We start from the raw sequence: 26,646 nt of genomic DNA on the forward strand, positions 1-26,646 counted from the left end.
TGAGCAGACGCTGAATAACAGGGTGTGGTTTTAGAACAGATCTGGGCACCTTTCTTACAAAAGGCTGATGATCTAGGCCAATAGAAATGCAGTGGGTGTAGCTTGTTGATGTTGGCGCAGGCTATTTGGCCACTTCTCATTAACTGGTAGTTAACTACTGACTGGTAGTTGTTTTTTCAGGACTGGGTGTGGGCTAAACTCTGGGGAAAACAGACAGGTAACAGAGGCAGAGGTGTGGTTTGGCTAGCTAGCTGTGGTTGAGAGACAAAGAGTCAAACAAAGAGACAGAGAGAGAGAGAGAGTGTTCGGAAACCACTAACAGGACTTGAAGTAACCAGGGGGTGTGGCCTGGAAAGCCCTGGAGGCGGAATTAAATTTCCTAATATGGAGGGAAGCACTTTCATCAGAGGAGCCAGTGGGTGGAGCCTCTGGAACTGGGGTGATGGACGCGGGTGTGGTTTTGGCTGTGTTTACACCACAAAGGCAAAAATGTTGTCGAATACCTGCCAGTACACAAGAACTGTTCATTTCTGTCTTAACAAAAACAGATTGATCTTTCAGACAGAAATGAAAAAACAAAAAAAGGTACAACATTGCATCTCAGTGGTACGACTACTAAAAACATCATCATTCCTTTTCTTTCTACATGCTTGAAAACAAGATTCCAGCAGGCTGGTGTAAACACAGTGTCTGAGGTGAACATGGCGGACGAGGACACTGGAAGCTATGTTTCTCTTTCTCTCTGCTGTCGTCTCTCAGCCACGTAGAAATCATAAAAGGTCGGTGGAGATGGGACAGTGGGGGGGTGGATCTGAGTACGGGTGATATTTGGGGAGAGAAACGAAAGTGGCAAAAAAGGACAGAGATCGAACTACTTGTCAACTTTGACGGGAATAGATATCTCAGTAGATTTATACATAGACATGCAAGTCATTTTTTCTCTCTTTGAAGTTATTTACAATAATTACATAACACAAAGAATCCAGTTTCAGTTTGACAAAATTGCGAGCATTCAATATTACTACTATTATTTATGATAACATAACTCCTTTTGTACGTCTTTAAATCATTGCTATTATAGAATCGTCGAAACCTCCCTTTTTTAAAGTTTCTATGTTTGATCACTTTGTGTGAAGCCATTCGTTCTCCCTCTGGGTTTTTGCAAATGTTTTACTGCATTTTTATTTGTCATTTATGGTAATAATAATAATTATTATTATTATAATAACAATAATAATGATAGTAACAATGTTATTTAAGTGTCTTTCCTACTTGTTATGGCAGAGACCATGTGGGTGTGGCCTATCTTCCCGGTCCCTTCCCTGACCCCTCCCACCCCTCCCACTAGAGAAAAACAAACACTGATACAAACCGAATACTGTCTCGTACAATGAGAGAGCAGAAAGACGTGTGGGCGGAGCATCAAATAAATCATCATCAGAAACAACAATTAATATCAAGTCGCAGCTACTACTGCTGACAAGAGCAGATTGAAGCCACTACGAACATTTTCATTTTAACATCCAGAGCAGGGCACTGAACAGGTTTTGGTTTTTGAAAATTGCTTCAGGAAGACAAAAATCATCGTAGAGAAGAGTTTAATGGTCCGACCACGGAGGAACAAAAAAAAAAAAGCACGACTAACTCGAATCCTCAGCCTTTGAACTTGGTGTCTGTTGAGCACAAACTTGGAAGACAGACACCGTCCACAGACGTGCTGCTGGTTCACGCTGAAAGCAGACTGTCTTCTGTCCACACATTTTGTGTTACAAGTGACCAAGAAACTATAGGAACTACGAGTCAGTTTTCAATATACGTGTGAAACAACATGTTGTTACTTCCACACACTGGCTAATGGCTAATGGCTAACGCTAAGTCAATCTTTGGAGACTTGGTGTTGCACCCAAACTCTCTCCAGATGATTTTTTTTCCTGCTTTCCATTCCCCGCTCTGACAGAAACTGTACACAGCCAACAGAAGCAGTGATGGCTATGGAGCCACATACTTACAGTTATAGAAACGCAGTATGTTGGTTTACATATAAATTCTTGCCTGTATATGTGATTTCAGTTGACAAGGCTGCAGTCCTCTGTCACACTCAGGACACTGCTCACTGTGGGTTTACTGGAGCTAGCTAGGTAACTAGAATGCATTGGACTCAAGGTGATGATGGTTTGTCATAACTCAGTTTCTTCTCTGTTGCAGTAAATGATCCATTATCTCTATTGCAGGTGCACAACAGTAATTTGGAAGCGCAGTTACATAATTATAATGTTTACAGGGTGGTACCAGTGTCCTAGCTTTGTTTCAGATGGGACTGGCACTGTGCTCAGTGATGGCTGGTTCCCCAGGTGGAAACATGGCTGAGCTAATCAGATCTTTTGTGGTAGTTGTGTCAGGTACAGCTCTACAGGTCGTTGTAAGACCAGCGAAACAAAATCGATTCACTTCTTTAATCAAATGTTAAGCTAACCGCTCCTGACAGCCATTTACTCAGCTTCCAGGACAGATTTGTGACTTGATACTGAATGGTTGGGGCAAAATAAGACCCCCCTTACAGAAAACAGCTAACGTGAATTCTGAATAAAAAAGTTGGGAAAAAAAGAGACGATAGACAATAAAGTCTGATTATTAAACCTGCGTGTCATACATGGCTAACGCAAGTTTGCTAACATAATAAAAATGTTAGCGTTCAGCCATTCTTAGCAGCCATTTTATATCAACTTTACGGTTGTGTATCAAGAGCAGAGTGCAATAGAGTGAAAGAGTCAAAAAGCAGAAAAGAACTGAGGGGTGACAGTGCAGCCATGGTGAGAATTACATTAAAGCTCTGTAAGTTTGCGCTGCTCCATCATGATTTTCCTGACCATTATTTTTGTGAATGTTTTTGTCCTTTGCACAGCTAAACACCAACAGTCTGGGACTATGGAGGGGAGCTGCAGGAGGAGAGGTTTGGCTTTCACCCATCAGCCATGAGACAAGATACTTTGTGACTCGCTAGCTAGTAAAACCTTCAACCCGGCAGGCGAGCACTGATCCTGTAGTGTGAACACAGAGACTAGTAAACAAGCTGCACACAAAATAATGACACCAAAATAACAAGAATAACAGCAATTAATAAATAGAATAAGAAAGCACCACCATCGTCTCCGTATATGCCTCAAATGGAGAAGCATATGTATGCTAATATTTTTCCCCAGGTGATTATGCGTCATATTTTTCCACTGATCAGACCACAAGCTAACATCTACAGGTGGAGAGGAAAGGAAAAGGGGGTGGAGGCAGACATTGTTGCTGTGGCGTGAGTAACTGTGGGAAAGGTTTGTTGGTTTTACTGGTGGACAGACCAACATGCAGCGAGGGCTGGTGATGGGCAGGGGGACTGGGCTTTTATAGTCACAGTAGCATTTGATGGTTTTTTATTATATATTTCTTCACCATTTGTGACGAACAGCTCAGTGTAAACTTGACTCGCATTGTGCTCTTTTGATATTAGCAGTGAACATTTTGAGAATACATGAGGGGAGGGCAAAAAATGCTTTGGTTTGAATTTTAATAAATATAATAAGAACAGTGATCGTGGTATCTATAAATATGTCTGATCTCTTTCCTTTTTCGAAGGAACAAAGTGGAATTTGGCTGCAACCCGTGAACCTGCGATCAGATGCTTTGTACATACAACAAACTTGTGCTGCTCTGACACACACACAAACACACACACATTCACGCACTGATGCACCAATCGAGTTTGACTGACGAGGAAGGGAGGCATGCTGCACACACACAACGCCGGGTGGAGGGGCAAAGGGAGGTTAGCCAAAGTTTTCAGACTTAAAGTTGGTGGGGACAATTCCTTCACAAAAACACGACACAAATGCAATTGTGGAAGCAAAGGATCAGCTGATAACAGTGGGTGTGAGCTGGGGGAAGCAGTATAGCTGAAGTTGACGGCAGCATATTTGAAAATTTAGCCTTTCACATTTAAATATCAACCAACTCTGTGAACAAAACACTTAAAAAAATCCAGTAACTCTTCTAACAATGTTACAAACAGAGCACGTGTTGACAAGTAACGTCAACACGTGTTTAACTTTTAAATGAAAAAAAAAAAAAAAAAAAAATTGAGAATGCAGGTTAAGTAGGAACAAGTAAAGCAGCTAGCTAATGTGCTAACCAAGGACAGGTCCGATGAGTGGTAAAGTGCACAACATGGAGGGCAGGTTGGGGATGGGGTACAAAAAAACACCATCATGCAAACTCCACAAAGCTTTTGCATGCCTTTAGTATTATTATTATTATTATTATTATTATTATTATTATTATTATTTTTATTTCACACAACGGGATGGGTTGGGTCTGCTGGGGAAGGGAAGGGAGACAGACTCCCAATCCTCAACATTGTCTTTTTGTACAATCAAACAACTACAACACAAATGGGAAGAAGGGGGACAAAAGGACAGGGGACCGAATACTTGGACAAACTTCCTAACCTTCACTGAGTTGTTTCATTAACCGTAACCTTAATGCCTTTTTGGTTTTGTGATGTTTGTCCGTGTTTACTTTCCCAGGGGGATGGATCAGGGTTTGATGGACGGCCACCACACAGGAACAGGAACTTTACGGAAAACACATACACATACGGCAATGAAACATCAGTGTTAACAAGCTGGCTGGTGCTACGACGGCATCCTCACATTGCTGATTTTTATCCACCGCAATCACCACCTCCTAACCATTCTAAGACAACCGCAGCGACCGCGACGTCACCGACAACCATCAATAATCCAGAACATGTAACTGAATTAAATATTGTGTGACTGATTTTTTGATGCAACTGGCAGGTGATGAACAAAGCACTGTGTTTGGTGGAGATAAAATGTCTTGACTAGTTTTCCGGATTGATCAAATCCCTAAATACGTGTCTGAAAGTTCTGAAATGAAACAGACTAAAATAGTCCAAAGATACCTGGGAAATGTAGAAAAACAAGCATACTTTGGGTTTGATTTACACAGGGAACATTATTTAATATCTAATCCATTAGTGAACACATTCAGTGTTTGTACTACAGTCTAACAATGGCAAAACCACACAGAAACCACTCAGAGACAGAATATAGCCATGAACACTGACAACACAACAGCAGTGCACAAGTGCTAAATTATTCTAATTCTACTGACAATTCATCTGAACAAACATCTATTGGACTTTGCTGCTTGGAAGGGTTGGGGCTGTTTGCTAAGCTTTGGTTAACACAGAAGTGAACTTTTGGTTTTGGGAAGTCAAATAAAATAAAAATTCCCGCCTCCACTCTTCTCCAGATTTGAATATTTTAAATTTAGCAACTACACAGCATCACTGACATTATAGCTAACAATGTTAACTACCAGGACTCCCAAGAAAACACTACGTATTGAACAAACAGTGACTGCTTCCTCATGTTTACACACTGGCCCGGCAGCCAGAAGTATTGTTAGCCATGACAAAGTAGCTAGCTAGTATCTTCAGTATCATTAAGTCACGTTGTGGCTTTGATTGCTGGCTAACGATACTCAAACACCACACAATGCTAACTTCTTGTCAGAGCGTAAGCTTCCAGAACAATAGAACTACAAAGTGGCTTTGACTTTTTAAAGAACCTGGTATTTTCTAGCACAATTGTCAGGAAACTTTTCTGTCCACTGAAACGACTTTTACGTAACAGCTCAGTCTGTCAGCGTCTAAACGTGGAGCAGGATCCATTCACAGTGAGCTAGCTAGCTAACACTTCGCCCGTCAAATGAAACTGAACGATAACAAACTGACGTTATTGCTCTCAGTGTAGTGTAGACTGCTTCTGTGGAGTTTAAGGTGGTGTTTGTGGTTGTACACCCTGACAGTGGTGTGTGGCGGTGCAGGATTGTCCAGCGTTAGGCCTCAACAGAAGCAGGTGAACCTCCGTATCACAGAGCCTGTACACTGACGAACCTTCCTCCTCCAAACTCCTATGACTAAAGCCAGAGTCACAATACTGTGTAGTAGTTTTCAACACACTTGTGTGTCCAGTTTGGGGCAACGCACACATGGTTACTTCTGAACACAGACCACATTATCAACAACAACACAAAACATGCTCTTACAACATATGTAATCTTGAAATGTAACACACATGTATGTTGTCCCATCTGGAGCAGTGTTGAGGTAAACATGTTACTCAGATTATCGTGATTACTAATGACTTCATTCTTTCACTAAGGTATAATTAACTTATTTTAAAGGAGCATGTTCTTTTCTCTTCAGCTTTGTTTCATCTTTAGCATCTGATGCACAGTAAATAGGTTTGAAAATGTCAGATTCAGTGTGATTTACTTTTTGCAATGTGTCCAAATGCTCTACTGCTGATAGACTTTAACTCTTCCGACCCTTCTTTCCCCAGCGCCGGTCTGGACACGAGGAAAGTGTCTTTAACATTAAAAAACTTGCAATCAATCTCCAACAAGCAGCTTCTACACAATCTACACGGAACACAAACTAATGCTACAGCATGCGAAGCGACAGTCTAACACTAGCGTTGGTATGTTGTCTACCACAGGACAGATAAAAGTGTGTGTGTTAAGGGGGAATTTCCAGTGTGTCTGTGTGAAACATTAAATGTATACATGACGCGTTCATGCATGTACTGCGTTGTGAATGCATGTGAATGTGTGTGTGTTACATGTTCCACCTTCCACGGAGGAAATCCACCAATAGGAAAAGCCTCTCCTGTTTAGTAGCACCTGTGTAACCCAGGCATTCAAATGGTGTGAATTAAATATCACAGTCCCCAAACACACACACACACACACTCAGAATGGAGGGATGCAGGGAGATAACAGGCAAATGCATCAAACCCTACAGACTAAACAGTGACCGCTAAATGATGATGCCGATACGTCACGGGACACGTCACGCACGCACTAAAACAGCAGCACCACGGAACAACGAAGCAACAAATGTTCCCCTCGCAAAAAACAAAAAAGCAACAATATTACGGCAACACTCAGGTAACCAGGGCACGCCAGCTTCTCCAGGTTTCCCTACACTTTCTGTCCATCTGGTTTACTGTCTGGCTTGTTTGTAAGTTTTATATATATCGCATCTTTATTTATTTTTCTTTTTTACTTTTTAATATGTTCTCTTCATTTTTTAGAATCGTCCGGAAGAACAGCTCTGACAACGTGGAGATGGCACCCAGCCTCGACTATGATATTTCTACAGCGATCAGGGTGATGAGCCTTCTGGTGCAGTAAAATGAACCCCCCATCCTCATTGGCTATCTCAGGTGGGGGAGGAAGGACAAGTTGTCTTCCTTTTATCTAAACTGCATAGATTAACTGTCTCCTCCCTCTGTTAAATTAAACCCTCCTCCTCCTACCCCTATTCTTTCCCACCATTCACCTGTCAGTCAAACGTCACGTTTTCTAACTCTGGCCAATTGAATTCAGCAGGAAAACCAGAGGCCTTCCCTCCCCCTTGCTCTTTGGTTGGATAGGTTTGAGTAAAAGGGGAGGTTGTCATGCCTGCCACAGTGCAATGCCACATACAATAATATTTATGTAAACAACCACCCCCACCCCCAAAACCCGCTCCCTCCACCCCCCGCAGTGTTCACCCAATCAGTGGGCTGACTGTGAAATCATCTCAGTGGGCAGCGGCACTCTTTGCTTTTGGGATCATAGTGTGGCAGGTTGGACTTTGCCGGTCTAAGCTAATTTATTAGGCTGACTGAGGTGAATGACAGGAGTGAGCAACCAATGAGGGATGGTCTAAAGGGGTGGCTGAGCCAACTGTGAGGTCGGTCCCTTCCTCCCAGAAACAAGGGGACAAAGTTGGTTCCACCAAAGCCAGAGGGTGCTCGTCCTGAGGGACAGCATTCCAGAACATTTCAGAGCCACTCTCAGCAGAAGCTCTGTTCCTGTCTGCAGCGCAGAGCTTTCGAGCTCCGAAATGTTCGGACACAGCTGAAAAGATCTGTCTTTTCAGGAGCTGAATGTCCTGTAAGTGGACATTTAACTGGAAATCCGAGCACATTTATGTAGAACATTTTTTTGTGATGTTCCAGAACGTGCACAGTTTCACAACCTCTATTAGGAAATAACTACGAAATATGAAATGGAGAAAGAAAGAAAGGTTGGCTCTGGAATGATGGTCCTGCAGAACACCCACCCAGCAGCAGCCACCATCACTGTCCTCGGAGACTCCCGAAAAACGAAAGAAACTGTTAAAAAATAAGAAAAAGGCAAAACAAACAAACAAGTAAATGTCATATTATAGGTCATAAGTTTTTACAGGTAATTAACCCATGTGTTGCTTCATATGTTTAATACATTTACATGTACATCTGTAATAAATAGTAGGTTTATTTGTACCCTCTTTTTGTATATGTTATGTAGTTAAGTTAGCTATAATGTGATGGCATTTTATTGTTTTTTTTTTGTCTTTGTTTTTTGAACCCCACCCAACCCCGTGGTGTTTCCTCTTATGATTGGACTGTTATCTCTTCCTAGCTGATTGGTTATCTGTCTTGCATTTGTGTTTCAAGTTTTTGTGTTGTTGTCATCATTGGTGTTTCTTTTCTCTGCTGGCTGTCGTTCGGACGGTCGGTCGGTGTCGGTTGTCACAGCGGCAGGTGGCGAAGCGTCTTAGAAGCCCAGCGTGCCGCCGATGGTCGACGCCAGGACCACGCCCAGGATGACGCAGCAGATGATGATCATGATCTTCTTCTGCAGGGCGACAGCAGAGAGACACACAGGTTGGTACAGGGAGAGTGAGACAGCGAAGGTGATCCTGTAATTTGACTGTAGTGGCAACACATTTGAAACAAACAGGGCTGTGCTGCTGCGTTTGGACCGCCGCAGCATTCTCTGCAAACCTGATCACTGTCTCTGTAAAATCAGTTGACACTACTTCAAAGTTCATAGTTTTAGGGTTTTTTAGAAATACACTGTTTTTTGCACATTTTTTGTTCTTGAATTTCATGCACATGTTTTTCTTCTTTATCCCTTCTTCCTGTTTTTCTTGTGAGCCACCTGACAGGTAAACTTCTGCGCTGTGGGATCAGTAAAGTCTGATCTTATCTTATTGTGGTGGGGAATCCTCCCCTACTCTAGGTGGAGCTGCTGAGTGCAGCCTTGAGCCAGTCCCTCCCAACTCCTCCTAATCAGGATCAGGTTATATAAGACACCTGTGATCCTTTGTCTCTGTCTTTGCCTCCTGCTCTGTGCCTGCTGTGGCTGTCCAGGTGCTGCATTGCTTGTGAGGGGTTTTGATAAAACTTTTTAACATCCTGTGGTGAGTTGACCTGCGACTGTTCTTTTTTGAATGCCTTTTAAATAAGCAGTGTGAACTCAGTTAATGGTGTCCCCCCCCAGCACCTGCACTTTTGCTGTTTTGCCCCTTGTTTTTCTTTTTAGATGTAGCTTGTTCTTAGTTTGCCCCTTGTTTTGCCCTAGTTTGCCCCTACTTGTGTAGGTTGATCTTTTACATTTGGTTTTGGCTGGTAGATTTAGTTTGCCCTTTTGCTTTTGCCTTTTGTTTAGGTTTCTGTTCCTTTAGTTATTTTTTCATTGATTTCTTTTGTTTGAATTTGCTTCTTGTCAGCTGGGTCACTTTGCATTTCTGCTTTGCTGATTATTGTTTATTGGGTTAAATTATATTTTTTGCTTTACCATCACTGTTCATTTGCTTGTGATTTAATTTTGTTCTGAGATTCTTTTCTTCCTCTGTGGAGTGCTGCTGTGGAGAGGGCCCTTCACTGAACTGCATGTGAGTGAACACACAGGGACACTGTAGACTGCAGCATTTGCTGCACTAAGGTGAGCAGTGGTAACGCTCCTGGGACTGCTCTTGTGTAGTCTGCCTCTCTTTAAACTTTAAATATGTTGTCCTTTCTTTCAAATTGAATGAGGCCTTCCTCTTTTTTTTAGTATATAGATTATAATAAAGTACATTTTAACTCTCTCATTCAATATTTTTTTCACTCTCTCCTTTCTTTTTCAGCAGTTTCCATGAGTTCCTGCTTGTTTTTTTATGATTATTAAATACATTTATAAATCTATCTCACGTCTCTGCCTCAGTGATGTATGTGTGTCTTGTACTTTCACTAAGTATTTATGCTATGCTTTACTGTTATGCTTTCCTGGGGTGCGAGTCCCCAGGTGGTGCTGTCTGTGATTTCATTCCTCCCCTTAGTGTCCCTCGCCACCTTATATAGAGTCATAACATCCAATAGAGAATTGATTCAACTTTTTTTCTTTTACAAACATCAGTTTGTAACTTCAGGCTGCCATTAGCTGCACTGCAACAGTCTGACCTTCTCTGATTGGATGTTTCTTGCAGTGTTTTCTGGGAGTTGTAGTTGACTCCTCCTCGACAGTTTCTCGGGTGTTTCTGATTAACGCGTTACCTTGCGAGCCTGGCTCTGGTATTTGACGGCCTTCTTGGTGTCAGATACGGCTCGCTCCACGTAGTCGACGGAGTGTTCCACGTTGTACTCAATTCTGTCGATCATCTCTCCCTAAGAACAAACACATACATTGTAAAGTTTAACATGCGATGTCCTTAACATGTATGCACCCTTTCCATTAACTTCCTGTTAACACGTCACCTACCTGGCTCTCGACCAGCATGGCCATGTCGACGAACATGTCATGCAGCTCGCGGATGCTGTTTTCGAGCTTGATGATCTCGGTGTGTCGGGTCTCGATCTCGTTCAGAGCCTGCTTGGTCATCTGAGAGTCCATTTTGATCTGCAGGGGAGGACGAGTTTCAACACAAACCGTATTTTACCCAGACAAAACAAAAAACTGTTAAAAATGATGAACAAAACTACGAAACGTAGCAAAATGCATCAAAAATGAAATATCCAAAGCAAAACTATCAAAGCCAGCACTCGCACATAAGATCTTGTAGCTTGTCTGTTTTCATTCACTGTTTATTTCCTGTTGCTTCTGCTTTGCTGTTAAGCTGCTGTCTGTGAAACTCAACACTTCCTTCATGTTTCCCATTAAAGTTCTCCCAGAAATGAAGGAATTCTGCCTTTTGAGCCTGTGGAGTTTTATTGTTGCTTAGCAGCTGTCAAAAAATGGCACATATACTGTTCTCAATTAGTAAATGAGACAGTATTTGTCTTCTCTCACATCTTTCTGTCCTTGACCAGGCTCAGGGGATTTTGGAAGTTGGCCTGAGGTGCTGACAGGGCCACAGCCAGGGTTTTAGAAATGCTGATCACAAGCTTTCATATTTATTCATGTAACTGTTGAATGACGTTTGCTGTTACCTGCTGTTGGTCTGGTGGTGGACCAGTACCAGGGAGGAAGGTGATGGATGTAACCAGAGTCTGACTCACTTACCTGCTCAGAGAGTACCTGGCGGCTGCTGGAAACCTTGTTCTTACTGATCTCCAGTGGTTGAAGTCAAAATGTACCAGTCAGTTCACTGTGACATCACCAGTGGGTGTGGCTTCAACCAGAGGAGCTCAGTGTTCAGATACAGCAGCTGACCACAATGTGAGGTCACGTGACCCTCCAGTCACGTGACCTCACCTTTGGCCTGCAGCAGTGGCGCTGGCAAATAGCGAATGACAATGGGATGACTCCTTCAAAATAAAAGCTCCAGTGCACAGCAGCTGGCATCTCACCCATCCTCCCATCCACCCCCCTGCAGTCACGTGACAAAGGCCGTATTCACTTGATGTCTCAGCGCACCTCGTGGCCATTCTGCATCCCCAGTACTTAACAACAGTCATTATGGGATGCAGGATGGCTCAGGTTAAAAGGGACCCATAGCTACAGCAGGGCTCAGGTGCGGTGCTTACATCATCGGTGAAGATGGCCAGCTTGCCACTCTCCAACATGTCCTCCAGCTCCTCGTTGGTGGTGGTTCTTCCAGCTGCAGACAGAGGAGAGGAACAGAGACAGTGTTTGGAGCTGAACCTGCCCAGATGTGTAGATATCATCATATCATATCATCACAATGTGAGTCACATAAAAGCTTCTGATTCTAAAATGTACAGAGACGTATATTAGCATCTAAACTGTGTGTGTGTGTGCTCTGTGTGTGTGTGTGTGTGTGTGTGTGTGTGTGTGTGTGCTCTGTGTGTGTGTGTGTGTGTGTGTGTGTGTGTGCGTTTGAAGGTCAGAGCTGGACAGTTAATAATAAAATAGCTTCTATCTGCTACTGGATGTGTTTACTGTGATTATCTGGCTGCATCAGCTTCATGTGATGTGTGTGTGTGTGTGTGTGTGTGCTGTGTGTGTGTGTGTGTGTGTGTGCTGTGTGTGTGTGTGTGCTCTGTGTGTGTGTGTGTGTGTGTGTTGTACTATGATGTTTATCTGCAGACTGAGTCGACCTTCTTTATTATTTATGAGACGACCGACGAGTTCAGACTGGAATCACTTTTGTTCTTTTCAACCCGACGACCAGGAAAGAATAAAAACTTCAATGATTTTCTGTTATTTATTTGTTAACTGTTCGGTTCTGAATCAGATCCTGATCTGACAGCTCTGTGGTTTCTGATGGTTCACAGATGACAGATGGTGGTCGCTGTTGGACAGAGTTAACATACGCTCGCCGCCCTCCTCTCAAAGCCCACCTGCTTTTACACTTCTTAAAACTGAGACAGGTGACAGTTGCTCGATAAAGATCATCTTGGCCTTAAGCTGCACATGATTTTCATGTTTTTAATTTCAGTTCATTAATGAAAAAAAAATGTACGTCCCAGTTTTACAAAGGTGCATCAGCTTCTAAAGTTTGGACTCTCAGACTCCATCTGTCCAGCTCTTCTCCTCTTTTGTTGCTGCGTTAAATGAATGAATGAATGAAACCTTTATGAAACCTTTTCTTCCCCCCAGGAACTTTGTTTTGTGTGCGTTGTTTGTGTGTTGTTTGTGTGTTGTGTCTTAGTGTACTCACTGATCTCCAGCTGTCTCTGGATGCGGTCCTTGCAGCGGTCGCGGTACTTGGACTGCGTGGTGTTGTACTCAGTCATCACCTCCACAAACTTACGTGACAGTGTCGAGTGCTGCAGGACGACAGCAGAGGCAGTTTTTTGATGCTGGGTTCACGTCAAACATCAGGAGAAGTGTTGGTGTGAAATGGCTGATTATTGCTCATTTACAGAGACGAGTGGTTTCTAAAGATGTTAACTGTGCTAATAATTCAGATTGTCTCAGAGCAGCTGTGGTAACACACGTTTACAATCTGATGCTTAGTACTGAATGTTGCTGTAAAGCAGCTTACGTGTTAAAGCAGCAATAATAATTAAACATTAATATAATAAGCTAACACTCACAGATACTTTTACTTTTGAAATTCTTATTTTGTTGATAATTCTTCTAAGTTTCAGTAAAATTCCAATAACATCATGTCTGATAACATTTCCACCTTTTGTTGAACTTATTTTCAATAGCTGTGGATAAAAATGTGAATTATTTAATCACTTGTGTGTCTTTGTGCACATGTGGACCTGTTATCTAAGCTCAGACACACACACACACACACACACACACACACACACACACACACACACACACACACACACACACACACACACACACACACATCTGTTGTGTAAGGTCTTCAGGAGAGACTGCAGTTTTCCTCTCCTCCACCAGGAGGCAGCAGGGAGTAGAGTATTGAGGGGGAAGGGGGCAACAGCCAATGACAGACCAGAATACTGCAGGGTCAAATCAGATGGACTGCAGAGGTGTGTGTGTGTGTGTGTGTGTGTGTGTGTGTGTGTGTGTGTGTGTGTGTGTGTGTGTGTGATCAGATCTCTGACCTGTCTGCTCCTCCACCTGTCCCCTCACCTGTGTCTTACGGATCCTGAGGTCCGCTGATGATCTGTTGAGACCCTCCTCTTGCTCGATGCTCTGCTCGATTGCTGTAGGACAACACACACACACACACACACACACACACACACACACACACACACACACACACACACACACAGTCAAATAAAGTCAAATCAAACAAGACAAAGGATCCTCTGCATTTTAGCTGGTGCTCTTATTGTGAAAGTTTAGGCCATGGTTACCCCACCAAACTAAAACAACTACTGCCTGTGAGCGTGTAAGCTGTCTGCAGTGATGGAGAGTAATCGAGTACATTTACTCGAGTACTGTGCTTCAGTACAACTCCTGATACAAAGCAGTGGAATAAATGAACATGTGAGTGAACGCAGCTCTGATATGTCAGTAACGTGACTGTGACACGTCCAGTGTTGTTTTACTGAGGCTGTAATGAACCCAGCTGCCTGTGGGGGGCGCTGGACTTTATACCTGCAGCCTGCAGTCCAGGTGAAGCCTGTGTTACTGAGGAAAATATCACAGCTGATAATACACTCATCAGCTGGAACTGTGTGTGTGTGTATGTGTGTGTGTGTGTGTGTGTGTGTACACGCACCATGGTAACCGGCCGCAGGTCTGTCCTGGTGTCATGTGACTCTGTGATGTCGGTTTGTCTCCAGCGAGTGATGAGATGAACTGAAACGCTTATATAATGTTTTCCACTGTGTGTGTGTGGCCGTGTGTGTGTGTCTGTGTGTGTGTCTGTGTGTGTGTGTGTCCTGGCTTGTAGCCCAGCCCTGCTAGATCCATGATGACTCAGCAATATCACACAGCACTGATGGTGTGTGTGTGTGTGTGTGTTTATGTGACAGTGAGATGAAAACTGGGTGAGTAAGTAACAGATTGTGGGTCCTGTGTGTGTGTGTGTGTGTGTGTGTGTGTGTGTGTGTGTGTGTGTTCCAGCAGCATTAAGCTGATGCATCTCTCTGCTGAGGATAATTTATCCGTTCGTTTAACTCTGTTGTTCTTTGATTTGCTGTGAAGCTGCTGTTGATAAAATCAACACTTCCTGCAGATGTTTCACATTAAAGTTCTACCAGGACCAGAATGGTCGGGATCACTGATCACTGAAGGCAAATAACAGCAAGAAAAGCTAAAAGCTAAAGGTTTGTCCTGAGGGTGGTGTCAGAGCACGAGCCTCAGGTTTGTCCTGAGGGTGGTGTCAGAGCACGAGCCTCAGGTTTGTCCTGAGGGTGGTGTCAGAGCACGAGCCTCAGGTTTGTCCTGAGGGTGGTGTCAGAGCACGAGCCTCAGGTTTGTCCTGAGGGTGGTGTCAGAGCACGAGCCTTAGTGTGACCTATCATGGAGTTCTACCTGCTAACCTGTGTCAGACTCAGAGATATTTATGTGATGTGCTTGGCGTTGGACGGGAGGCTGAGGACAGAAACAGGCTCAGCTGCTTCTGTGCAGAGTGAATGAGAAGCAAACCTGCTCAGTCTCCAGTCACACACCTGTCAGACCACCGTCGTCAGGTATTTGGCCAATGTTTGAAAAAAAATGCTAATGCTCCTCCTCCTCACTGAGGAGCAGCAGATCCAGGCAGCCGCTGCTCAGAGGTCTGGGCCAAAATGTTCTGAGTCTTCAGGTAGAAAGAAGTTGATTTAGACTCTTGGTGACATTTTGGTGGCTGCTGTCTAATAATTTATCACACTCCCTAAATTCTAACGACGCCTCTGTCATCAGTCACAGCTCGGCTTTGTCTGCAGACACACAGTCAATAGAAATGTGTTTGGAAGTGATGGATAATATCGGCCTGAGTTCAGAGGAGCGATGCGTCCTGCAGTGACCTGCTCACCTCAGACCGATGCCTCAGAGAAAACGTCCGTGTGTCAGTGTTTACCTTTTAATTTTGAACGAACTTTATTGGCTGTCTTCTTGATGTCAGCTGTGAGGTCCTCCAACTCCTGCTTGGTCTCTGCAGAGAACAGAGAGAGACACAGAGACAGTGAGGTCGCTGGGTTACAGCAGTTGATGGCGGATGGATACACTGTTCTGTAACGACAAATAGTTCCAACATGAAGTGTCAGAGGGAAGAAAGACAGTCAGAGCATTTCTGCTAAAATGTGTGAACTTTTTTTTTCTTCAACCGTTTCGTTCAAATAGGAAAACTCACAAATAAATCAGAACAAGATAATATAATGTTTTAAAATAGCTCTTTTTATAATATATCCAACTTTTGTGCCTAAATTCTGCGTATTTACTGAAAACAGTGACTGGATTAGTTTCAGAGATTCGCACAAAGCAAAAAACAAAAAGATCAGTCAGACCATTTATATTCATCTGGAAATTAGAGGGAGGTAAAACATTAGAAAATAAAATAAAATGAAAAACTGGATTTTCTGACCATTGCTTGTAAACTCACGGCTCGTTTATCAGAGAGGTTTGGACGTACAGCACGACCAGCTGGAAACAGCTCCACTGGCTGCTGACTCCTCTCCGAACTAACACTGGACACTGAAAACTGACTTTTCACAGGCGAGAAGAAAGAACACGGCAGAGGAAGATGGCCTGATTTTTAGGGATGAGGAGGAGGAGGAGGAGGAGGAGGAGGAGGACGTGAGGCTGGCGCTGGACGATGTGTGTGCAGGAGCAGTAACATCACATCATGTCAGCCATGTTGGAGGAGGGGAACGGCGTGTGTGTGTGTTATAATGTGTGTGTTAGCTGCAGCGGTGCAGTCAGATTTACGAGCGCTGCAGTGCCATTCAGCCGCCTCTGACTCACCCTGTTCTCTCCGTCTGACCGCCTCCCCCTTCCTCCCCCTTCCTGTCCTGTTCAGTGGGCTTTATTAGCACGTGCAGCTAGCGCCCAGGAATGACAGGGAGTAAAGATCCCTCTCAGCGGGCTGCAGTAAGAGCAGTAAGTGAAAAGTTGTTCTATAAAATCTGAGCTTGAAAAGCAGACACAGTCCTGAACGGGTTCAGTTTCCAGCTCAGGGTCTTAAACCCTGTTCAGACTGGATTTCTGTCTGGAGACCTCCTGTTTCCCTGAGAACTGGCTGTTCCTCTCATCATTTAAATCCCATCTTTGAATTTTAAAGTGAATCTCAGTGTTTTCCTTCGGCAGCTTTTCATCAGCTCAGTGTGAAAATGGAGGAAGAGAAAAATGTTTGCGCTGCTGTGACAGATGGAAACTGCTGACATCAGCACGCAGGCCTGTCGGGAACACAGTGATTATTACAGGTGACGCAAAATTTTATTTGAAATTATTTTAAGTACCAAACATATTTCAGAAAGTCCCACATGACCTCTCGGGGGCGCTGTATATTTCAGTCCTCCCTGTTTTCTGATCTGCTCCTGTGTCCTCAGCCTTTCCTCCACGCTGACCTGTGCTCTTCATAACGTTATTTCATCGGCGCAGCTACAGAAATAATCGCGCTGGTTTCAGCGGCCTACGTTTATGTGATTATTTACAGTGAGCTGCTGAAGCGATGATGAAAGGAGGAAGAGCAGAGTCTTTATGAATGGCTGCGGTTTTAGAAGCAGAACTACAGCTGTACTCCTCCCCCTCACTACAACTCCCATCATGCATTATTCAGGCAGAAACACTGAGATGCATTTAGGATGATAGTCTGCTGGCAGCTCGGAGCGAGCTGACACAGAACTGAGGAGGAGAAGAAGAAAGAAAGCGACGTGTCTTCACCAGAAGGAGGAAGAAGAGTCTGAGCGTCGCCTCCGATCAACATGAAGTGAAGTTTGAACAGGACAGAGATCTTCTCTGTCGGTGGCTGATTTATCCCTCAGCTCCGTGTTTATTTCATTTCAGACTGATTTTATTCATCGATTCTCTGCATCTCATCTGATTTAAGGTCTGAACTCGTTTCTCTCCTCAGTTCAAACAAATCAGATCAAGAAAAAAATCTATGATTCAATGACCTGATCATTGAAATGACACATGCTGTCAAACAGAGAGAATAAGTATGATTGAACAGAACATGTTCAATCTGTGATGGATCAACATGTAGAATTCTATAAAATACATTTATTTATTAGAAATGAAGCAATGGATCATCTCATCTCATCTCGTCTCATCATCATCATCTCGTCTCATCTCATCTCGTCTCATCTCATCTTGTCTCATCTCATCATCATCATCTCGTCTCATCTCATCTCATCTTGCTCTCTCACACTGAGTTGGATTTAACTGGTTTCGTGTGATCTCTGCTTACAGGACGAGCTCACTGAGCTTCTGTGAATCCTTTGTCCAGTGTTCCTGTCCATCACCTTTCTTCCGTCCATCTGCTGTGACTCCATCTCCTCTAACCTCATTGTTTCTATCTCTTATCTAATTTTGGGACATCTCGCTTAATCTCGTGTCCTGAACCGATGACGTTCATTTCCATTTTTCTTTTCCTTCGTTTTTCGGTGTTTTCTGATTTCCTCTCTCGTCGTATCATATAACTCAGGCCACTTCTTTCATGTTTACTCGTTCATCATTCAGATGTGATGAACAGCTGATCTGTAATGATGAGTGATTCTGCATGTGTCCTGTTTTTGGTTGTTTTTCTCTCTGTTTACAGCCAAGAGACAGACAGACAGACAGACAGATGTCACTCACATGTCCTCAGCGGTTAACCTCCTCGTTTCCTCTCAGGTTCACTTCATGCAGGTTACACACCAACCATAAGAGGAGGAGAAACTTCACAGGCAGCATGCAACAGAAAACACAATGCAGACGGAGAGAGAGGGAGGGAGGACTGGATAAAGGACAGAAAGACTGAAGGTAGAGAACCAGAGGGACAAGGACAAGAACAAAGGTAAAGAAAAGGTACGGAAAGAAAGGAAAGAGGCGAATGAGGAAAGGAAGAAAAGAAAAAGTAAAACAAGGATGGAAAAGAAAAAGAAAAAAAATCATCATCATGCAACAACCGAACAGAAAACATCAACATGCAGAACAAAGAGAGGAAACTCCTCTGTGACCTCACATTCACGTTTCTACGCATAAAAAACGATCAGACAGCCTCAGACGTCATTGCCGCTCCTGCGACGTCTCAGCAGGATCAGAGAGTAGAAGAAGAAATATGTGCACCATAACTTTCATTAAGTGCCAGGATGCTGCTGTGCTCGTACACGGCAGCGTATTCACACAGCATCTCTCTTCACAGAAAGCTGGGAACTGGAGCTGAGACAGGAAATATCAGCGGATTGTGTCGTGTTCATTTTCTTTTTCTTACAATTCTTTAGGATCATCGAGTTTCTGAACTACAGTTCCCATAATGCTCTGGCGGATGTAAGTGTTCTATAATGTTGCCATGGGTTCAGTGAGTCAGATGTGTCCATTCAGTCCAACTGTCCCAGTAACAGCAGCTGAAACAGCTGTGATCAGCTCCTGTCTGCAGTGAACCATGGATGGACAGACTCCTCTCACTGGATCACTGTGACACTGAAGGAAACCTAAAAACAGCAGGATTCTGAATGGAGTTCTGCAGTGATGAGGTGTCTTTTTTCTCTGAGCTGATTTAAAGCCATTGATTTGTGATGGGCATTTGACATGATGAACTCCTCAGACAGTGTAAGTCCCACTGAATCTAAAAACACGTGTTTCATGTCTGTGTGTTCAGACCTGACTGAGTCATGACGACGACAAGGGCTGTGATTTTTGACAAGCTGCATCGATCGCATTCAGAGACTTAAAAATAATGAAGGATCAGCATCTTACAGCAACTGACTGTGGCTGACAAGCTAAAAGCCTCCTTCAGTGAAAGCCGGCGGCGAGCTGAAGCCCTCGGGCCTCTCCGGCTCCTCCTCCATCTGATGGACAACCAGTTTGGAAGCCAGAGCTTTTACAGAGCAGTGTTTCTGACAGCGCAGACTTGGCTTTAGGCTTCAGCGGTGACATTGAGTCATTATTGCTGAGTCACAGTGTGTCAGGGTCAGGGTGATCGCAGTGCAGCTCTCCAACAGGAGAGACTTTTCTTCTTCCTGATGTGTCAGGACGAGGACTGAAGACGGCAGAGCTCAGCGGATGTTTGCCAACAGTCTCATCAGAGGCCCGATCGCAGCAGCAGCGCTCATCAGCGAGCAGTTAACAGGATTAGCTCTCACTCTGAGGCTCGGGGTCGAGTTACCGAAGGTCACTGACACGATCCGGCACGGCCCTGACCACTCCACGTCTCTAACAACCACAGCGTCAAACACCACACGTCTCCAGCACTGAGACAGTCTGTCAGGTGAGCTGGAGACTTTGCTGCTTCCTGTCAGCACCTGCCATCACCATGGAGACCTTTCAAGTTGTGGTTGGTTCACGGCTCAGTGCAGCACGGTAACATCAGAGCAGACCAGGCCGTCGGTGAGCTCCAGAGACAGTCAGCACCTCCACCCAGCCACCTGTCCACATGTGGCCGTTACAGTACGTCCCAGTGTCCGAGGACAAACCGCACCATCTGAGGGTGAATTCAGCGTGTGTGTGTGTGTGTGTGTGTGTGTGTGTGTGTGTGTGTGTGTGTGTGTGTGTGAGTCTTACTTTCGTCAGGGTTGGGTGCGGCCAGGATGGCGCTGTGCTGCTTCTTGACCTGCTCCACATCCTCCGACAGCTTTTCTATACAGCCTCTGATCTCTTCAACCTAACACACACACACACATTACAGAACACACACCACCACAACACAGTTAGCAGAGTTTAACGTGTTCACCCTCACACACGTCAGTAAGTCTGTCTTTAATCTGGTCTCTGATCCAGGGACACAGCACAGGACAGGTCTGACTGAGGCAGGCGGCAAATCTGAGGGATAAATACAGATCAATGAAATGATGCTGGATTTACACCCCAGCTTCCAATCAGTGATCCGGGCTCTTAGCTTTAGTTTGGTCTGTTATCAGTGAGATGACAGGTTTTGTCATTTAACCTGATAGTATGGAATATTAATTGGCCTGTTTCCTATTCCTGTTGGGCTTCCATAGGACCTGCTGCAGTTTATTTTTACAGCTGAAAATCTGTTCGATAACACAGAGCTGTGACCAGGATCTGCAAACACCTTCCCCAACAAATCCACACCTCAAAGAAACGTCTGACGGATTATTTCTCTGAACAGGAAGTTTTCTGGAACCTCGACCAAAAAATTCTCTTTGTTCAAATTCTTTTTCAGTCACGTTTAACATTAATGACTCGAAACGAATCCTGGGGTCATTAAAGCCCCCAGAGTCCCAGAAACAGACTGAGGACGTGACATTGTGTGTGTGTGGGTGTGTGTGTGTGTGGGTGGGTGTGTGTGTGTGTGTGTGTGGTGTCTTACCTGTTCGAAGAACTCATCCATGAAGTGGTCCCTGTCGACCTGCACCACCTCCTCATCATCATCACTGTCCTTAGCCTGCAGACAGACAGAGACAAGCTGTGATGAGGTAACGCACACATCATCACTCATGGACGGAGCAGAACCAGACCTTCCAATCAGCTCAGCAAACAAACTAACAAACAAACAAACAAACAAACTAACAAACAAAAACTAACTAACTAACTAACTAACAGACACAGGTGAAAACATCACCTGGATCTGTAACAAGAGCAGAGCTGAGGTAATCAGATGATCAATCAGCTGATCAGACTGATTGGACCTCACTGAGGTTTCCTGTCTGTTCTCTGCTGACGCTCAGAGAACGTTAAAGTTCTAAAGACTTTGACGGACTCGACATTTTCCACGTTCTGCTTCATGGAACAAAGAAAGTTCCATTAATCTGCGATGAAGAGTAAGAGAGACAGTTAGAGACCAGCCACTGGTGAGAATGGAAAACTCACAAATAACTATAATATACAGACAGACAGGTGAGGCAGACAGACAGACAGGTGAGGCAGACAGACAGGTGAGGCAGACAGACAGACAGGTGAGGCAGACAGACAGGTGAGGCAGACAGACAGACAGGTGAGGCAGACAGACAGACAGGTGAGGCAGACAGACAGGTGAGGCAGACAGACAGACAGGTGAGGCAGACAGACAGACAGGTGAGGCAGACAGACAGGTGAGGCAGACAGACAGGTGCATCAGTGGGTTCACTGGTGACTCTGACAGACGTGATCCTCCATTAAAAGCTCAGAGAGGTTTTTCGGGATCAGGTGAGACAAACAGGTCTCAGCACCGACTCGTCCTAAACTCCTTCTGTCTCGCTCCGGATTCCAGAACCAAACCAGAGAAACCTGTGTGTTGAATGATGTGTCAGATGTTTCTGATTTTGGATTCAATGTTTAAATATTCACTCTGTTCTCATTGTTTTAGTTTGTCTGAGGAAATGAGACCGTGGTTTTTAAAGTTAGGTGAGTATCATATCATCATGTAATCATGAGCCGCCTGCTCCTGTGCGTCTGTGTGATTTTGTGTGTTTGATGTGTTTAGCAGCGTTAGCTCGCTGGTCAGCTCAGAGTCGCCTCCCTCCCTCCCTCCCTGCAGCTCTGTGTGGTCAGACTGCAGTTATCGTCTCCCCCTGTGCCCTCGCTCCCCTCTGCCCCCCCCCCCCCCCCCGTCCTCACCCTGCGTCACACTGACTCTGCAGAGGACAGACAGAAACAGGGACACAGGGGAAGGACAAACACCCTCTAACACTGATTTCAAGCCAAACGTGCTCACACAGTATTTTGTGTTCAGCAGCTGAACAAGATGTTACAGTGACAGCAGCATCGCCGCGGAACGTCAGACAGACAGACAGGACAGACAGACAGACAGGACAGACAGACAGGACAGACAGACAGACAGACAGACAGGACAGACAGACAGACAGACAGACAGGACAGACAGACAGACAGACAGACAGACAGACAGACAGACAGGACAGACAGACAGACAGACAGACAGACAGACAGACAGACACAGACAGACAGGACAGACAGGACAGACAGACAGACAGGACAGACAGACAGGACAGACAGACAGACAGGACAGACAAACAGACAGACAGACAGACAGACAGGACAGACAAACAGACAGACAGACAGACAGGACAGACACAGACAGACAGGACAGACAGACAGACACAGACAGACAGGACAGACAGACAGACAAACAGACAGGACAGACAGGACAGACAAACAGACAGACAGACAGACAGGACAGACAGACAGACAGAGAGACAGACAGGACAGACAGAGACAGACAGACAGACAGACAGAGAGACAGACAGACAGACAGACAGGACAGACAGACAGACAGACAGACAGGACAGACAGACAGACAGACAGCACTTTAACTGCTCTCTCACACACACAGCTTTGTGGTCTTCGGGGTTCACATGGTTTCACACTCTCAACTCTTCCACCGACACTTTGAAATATTTCTCAGCTTCAGATTAAACTGCAGCTTCCACACGTTTCACAGAACATTTAGATTTTTTTTTGTATTGTTTAAATAAAATAAAAACTTCTCTCATTATTGATGAATGTGCTAATTATCAGTCATCTGGTTTGTACAGTGTCAGAACATAGTGAGAAATGTCTCGGTGTCCCAGGGCGTCCTGCTGGGCGTTTGATGAGGACGCTGTGATTTAAAAATAAAAAAAAAATTTATCTAAAATAAATGTGACATGTTTATCTCCTGACTGATCTGATCTGAGAGCAGTTACATCCTTTCAGCAGGTCAAATCAAACCTAAACAACATTATAAACCAGGTCAGTGAACGCCTCGTCCACAGATATAAATAGCAGTGGTGAATCAGCCGGTGAAACTGTGCTGATGCTGCAGGGGGAATGGGGGGCTTCAGACCCATCTGCACCGCTGCTGCAGCCAAGCAGCCAGCACCCGAGGCATCATGGGAACTGTAGTTCAGCTGCTGCAGTTGCACTCAAACCCCGGCTGGATGCCCTGGAAGGTGTAAGGAGACTCTGATACACCGACACCACCAACACAGCCCTGTCCTGGGGGATTATGGGTACTGTAGTGCAGCTGTGTTTCTCTGTGACGTTTAGGTTGAAACATTTTATCATGTGACAAAAAAGGAGCACAACAACTGACCAGGGAACAAAGGATCATGGGTATTGTAGTCCAGCGCTGTAGTTCCAGTCACGTCCCGGCTGATTTTGAATGATGATCAGAGCGGTTTGAAGTTTACACTCCTCTCTGTGTCAGCGTCTCCTCTGACATCACATCAGATCAATGCTGATGGAAATCCTCTGTTCACAAAGAATAAATCAGCAGGCTGCAGCTGGAGTCACAGAAGAAGCAGTATTATTCCATGAGACTGGAGGACATTAGAGACACTTCTGTCCCCTGGAAATTAGGTTCAAATTCTACTAAACTGTTTTCCCACTTATGCTGTGGAGGAAACGTGAACTGGATCGTGGATCGTGTTCAGGCGACGCATTCACTAACAGCAGTAGAGTCTCCATCAGGGGGTCTGAGTGGACGGAGGACTGTCCCACCCTGACCTGAACCAGGTGCTGAGAGTCTGAACAGAACCAGAATCAGTTTCCTGATGCTGGAGTCTCTGCAGGTGGATGTTGACCTGAGAACAAACAGGTGTTCTGAGGATTTTAATGAGACGTTCAGGATCAACGTATCTGTGACCTGACAGTTTGCAGTTTAGTTGCATGTAAACATCCAGCCCCAGCAACCTGCAGGACAAAGGCAGGGCAGCAGGTATGTCTCCTGAGAGGCAAAACCCAGGGCAAAGAGAGAGAGAGAGAGAGAGAGAGAGAGAGAGAGAGAGAGAGAGAGAGAGAACAGAAAGTCAAATGAGACGATGAGGTCCAGGTCTCATCTGAACAAACTGAGTCTCTCCGAGTCTCTGTCCTCTGCGTCCTGCTAAGGTGTGTCCACCTGGATCTGCTGTCCCCCGCAGAGACTGATGGCAGCATCCCCCATCTATCCTGCCAACAAATCTGTGTGTGTGTGTGTGTGTGTGTGTGTGTGTGTGATATGCTAACAATGTCAGTGAGCTACATGCTCACAGTCCTGACACTAATCTACGAAACGATGCCAAAGACCAGAGGTCAGAAAATTCCACCATCCACTCACACACACACACACACACACACACACACACACACACACACACACACACACACACACACACACACACTCACACACACACACACACACACACACGCACACACACACACACACACACACACAAGAGAAAATTAAGTTGATACGACGTGTGTGTGTGTCTCTCATCAGGTCTAACAGGCTCTGATTAAGATCTAACTGGGTCTAAAAAGCTTTAATAGGACTCAACAGGGTATACATCATATCATACAATGGTCACCTACAGTGTCTGACAAAGGTCTAACTGGGTCTAACAAAGGTCCTCGAGGTCCTACAGGGTCTAAATCAGGTTAAATGGGTTCTAAATAAGGTTTAACAAGGGTCTAACGTAGTCTAACTAGGTCCTATCAGGATCTAATAAGGGTCTGATGGTGTCTAACTGGATCCTGCACAGTTCTAACTGTTCCTCAGGATCAGAGAGTGTCCAGCTGGGTCTCACATGGTCTACCAGGGTCCAACCGTCGCCTGACACGCTCCATAGCTCTGATAATCGGCACTGCTGCGTCTCAGATTTGCTACTATACGTCTGACACTGAGGATGATGGGAGAGAAGCACAGTGAGGGTGACCACGTCTGTTCTCAGCAGATAAGACCTGGAACAAAGAGACACCTGTCCACCAATCAGCTGCTGCCATCACCACACTCAACGCCGTCCCCAGGAGGACACACATCTCCACCCTCTCTGTGGACTCTGAGGTTTCTGAACATGAAATTGGGCACCAGCTGTTATTTCTCTCCTTTCTGTGCTCGTGATTCTCTTTTTTATTCAGATCTCCCGTCCGTGCAGTAACAGACACACAAACCGAATGACAGCACATAACAGGACGGAGAAACACAACAACCGACAATTTCTCCACAAACACAGAGGTCCAGCCCAAGATCGCTCAGGTGAAGGCTTCTGGAAACGTAACTGCAGCGGATTCTGTTCTGTATAAAACTGAGGAAATGTTGTTGACTTAACGTTCAGACAGTCTGTGAGTTCAACATCCACCTGCAGTGAGTCCAGCATCATGAAACTGGTTGTCATAACTAGAGGCTTTTTCCTGAACCCTTTTCCTTTGTTATGAACTCTTTTGTAGACGCGTGGACCTTTGTGGACTCTTGTTTAGTTTGTTAAGCTTTGTTAATAGTTCCTGTTTTATTTTGAAATCATGGCCCTTGTGTATCTTGCCATATCTACTTCCTGTCTTTGTCTAGTTTCCCGCCTTAGTGATTGTCTGCCCCGTCCTAATTGGTGTCACCTGTTTCCCATTACTTTGAGTGTATATATTGTCTGCGTCTCCCTTTGTTCTGGTCAGTTCATCTTGTCTCTTGTCTCTCATCTTGTCTCATGTCTTTCGTCTTATCCTTTATGAGTGATCCTTATTTTGTTTCTGTTAGAATAAAAAAATATTACTTTTGATTTTGTCTGTGGAGTTGTGCGTTTGAGTCCTCGCCCAAGTTGTGACAGAAAAGAGTTCAGAACAAAGCTCGTGATGACACTGGTTCTGGTTCTCTCACAGAACCTGGTTCAGGTCAGGATCCTGAACCACCATCTTTCCTGAACCTTCACCAAAGAGCTTTGGTTGTCTAAACCACAGACGGGACTCTGGATGTGAACCTGGTCTCTGGTGTGACAGTCCTGAACTTGGTACGTCCTCCATCCAGCCAAACCTCCTGCTGGAGACTCTCCACCCATCGTTGTGTAGTTGTATAGAACGGAGACAGAAGCTACAGAGTGTTTGTCAGCGTCGAATATCGAGGCTGTGGCTGTTTCCTGGAAGAACCCAGCACAGATATCTGGGGGGGTCAACGTGAGATGTCCTGGACAGAACGAG

General features: G+C 44.8%; 1 protein-coding gene across 1 annotated transcript; it reads right to left on the reverse strand.

Annotated features, from left to right (window-relative positions):
• Window positions 1-8,618: 8,618 nt before the first annotated feature.
• stx1b (syntaxin 1B) lies at window positions 8,619-21,133 on the reverse strand. The gene is made up of 9 exons (XM_041062430.1): window positions 21,098-21,133; window positions 20,329-20,428; window positions 15,707-15,781; window positions 13,825-13,898; window positions 12,929-13,037; window positions 11,832-11,905; window positions 10,627-10,764; window positions 10,422-10,532; window positions 8,619-8,739 (listed from the first exon to the last, which is right to left on the reverse strand). The coding sequence occupies exons 1-9, from the start codon at window positions 21,116-21,118 to the stop codon at window positions 8,659-8,661; spliced, it is 783 nt and encodes a 260-aa protein (XP_040918364.1). The 5' UTR covers window positions 21,119-21,133; the 3' UTR covers window positions 8,619-8,658.
• Window positions 21,134-26,646: the final 5,513 nt, after the last annotated feature.

The sequence above is a fragment of the Toxotes jaculatrix genome, chromosome 18, assembly GCF_017976425.1.
Source record: "Toxotes jaculatrix isolate fToxJac2 chromosome 18, fToxJac2.pri, whole genome shotgun sequence".
Lineage (NCBI taxonomy): Eukaryota > Metazoa > Chordata > Actinopteri > Toxotidae > Toxotes > Toxotes jaculatrix.

Excerpts from the sequence above, each read along its gene's own strand:
- stx1b (XM_041062430.1), bottom strand. The coding sequence starts at position 21,118 with ATGGATGAGTTCTTCGAACAG. Across the intron at positions 13,038-13,824 it reads TCAGGATCCGTAAGACACAG|CACTCGACACTGTCACGTAA; the intron begins GTGAGGGGACAG and ends GTCGTCCTGCAG. Across the intron at positions 8,740-10,421 it reads ACCAGAGCCAGGCTCGCAAG|AAGAAGATCATGATCATCAT; the intron begins GTAACGCGTTAA and ends GTCGCCCTGCAG.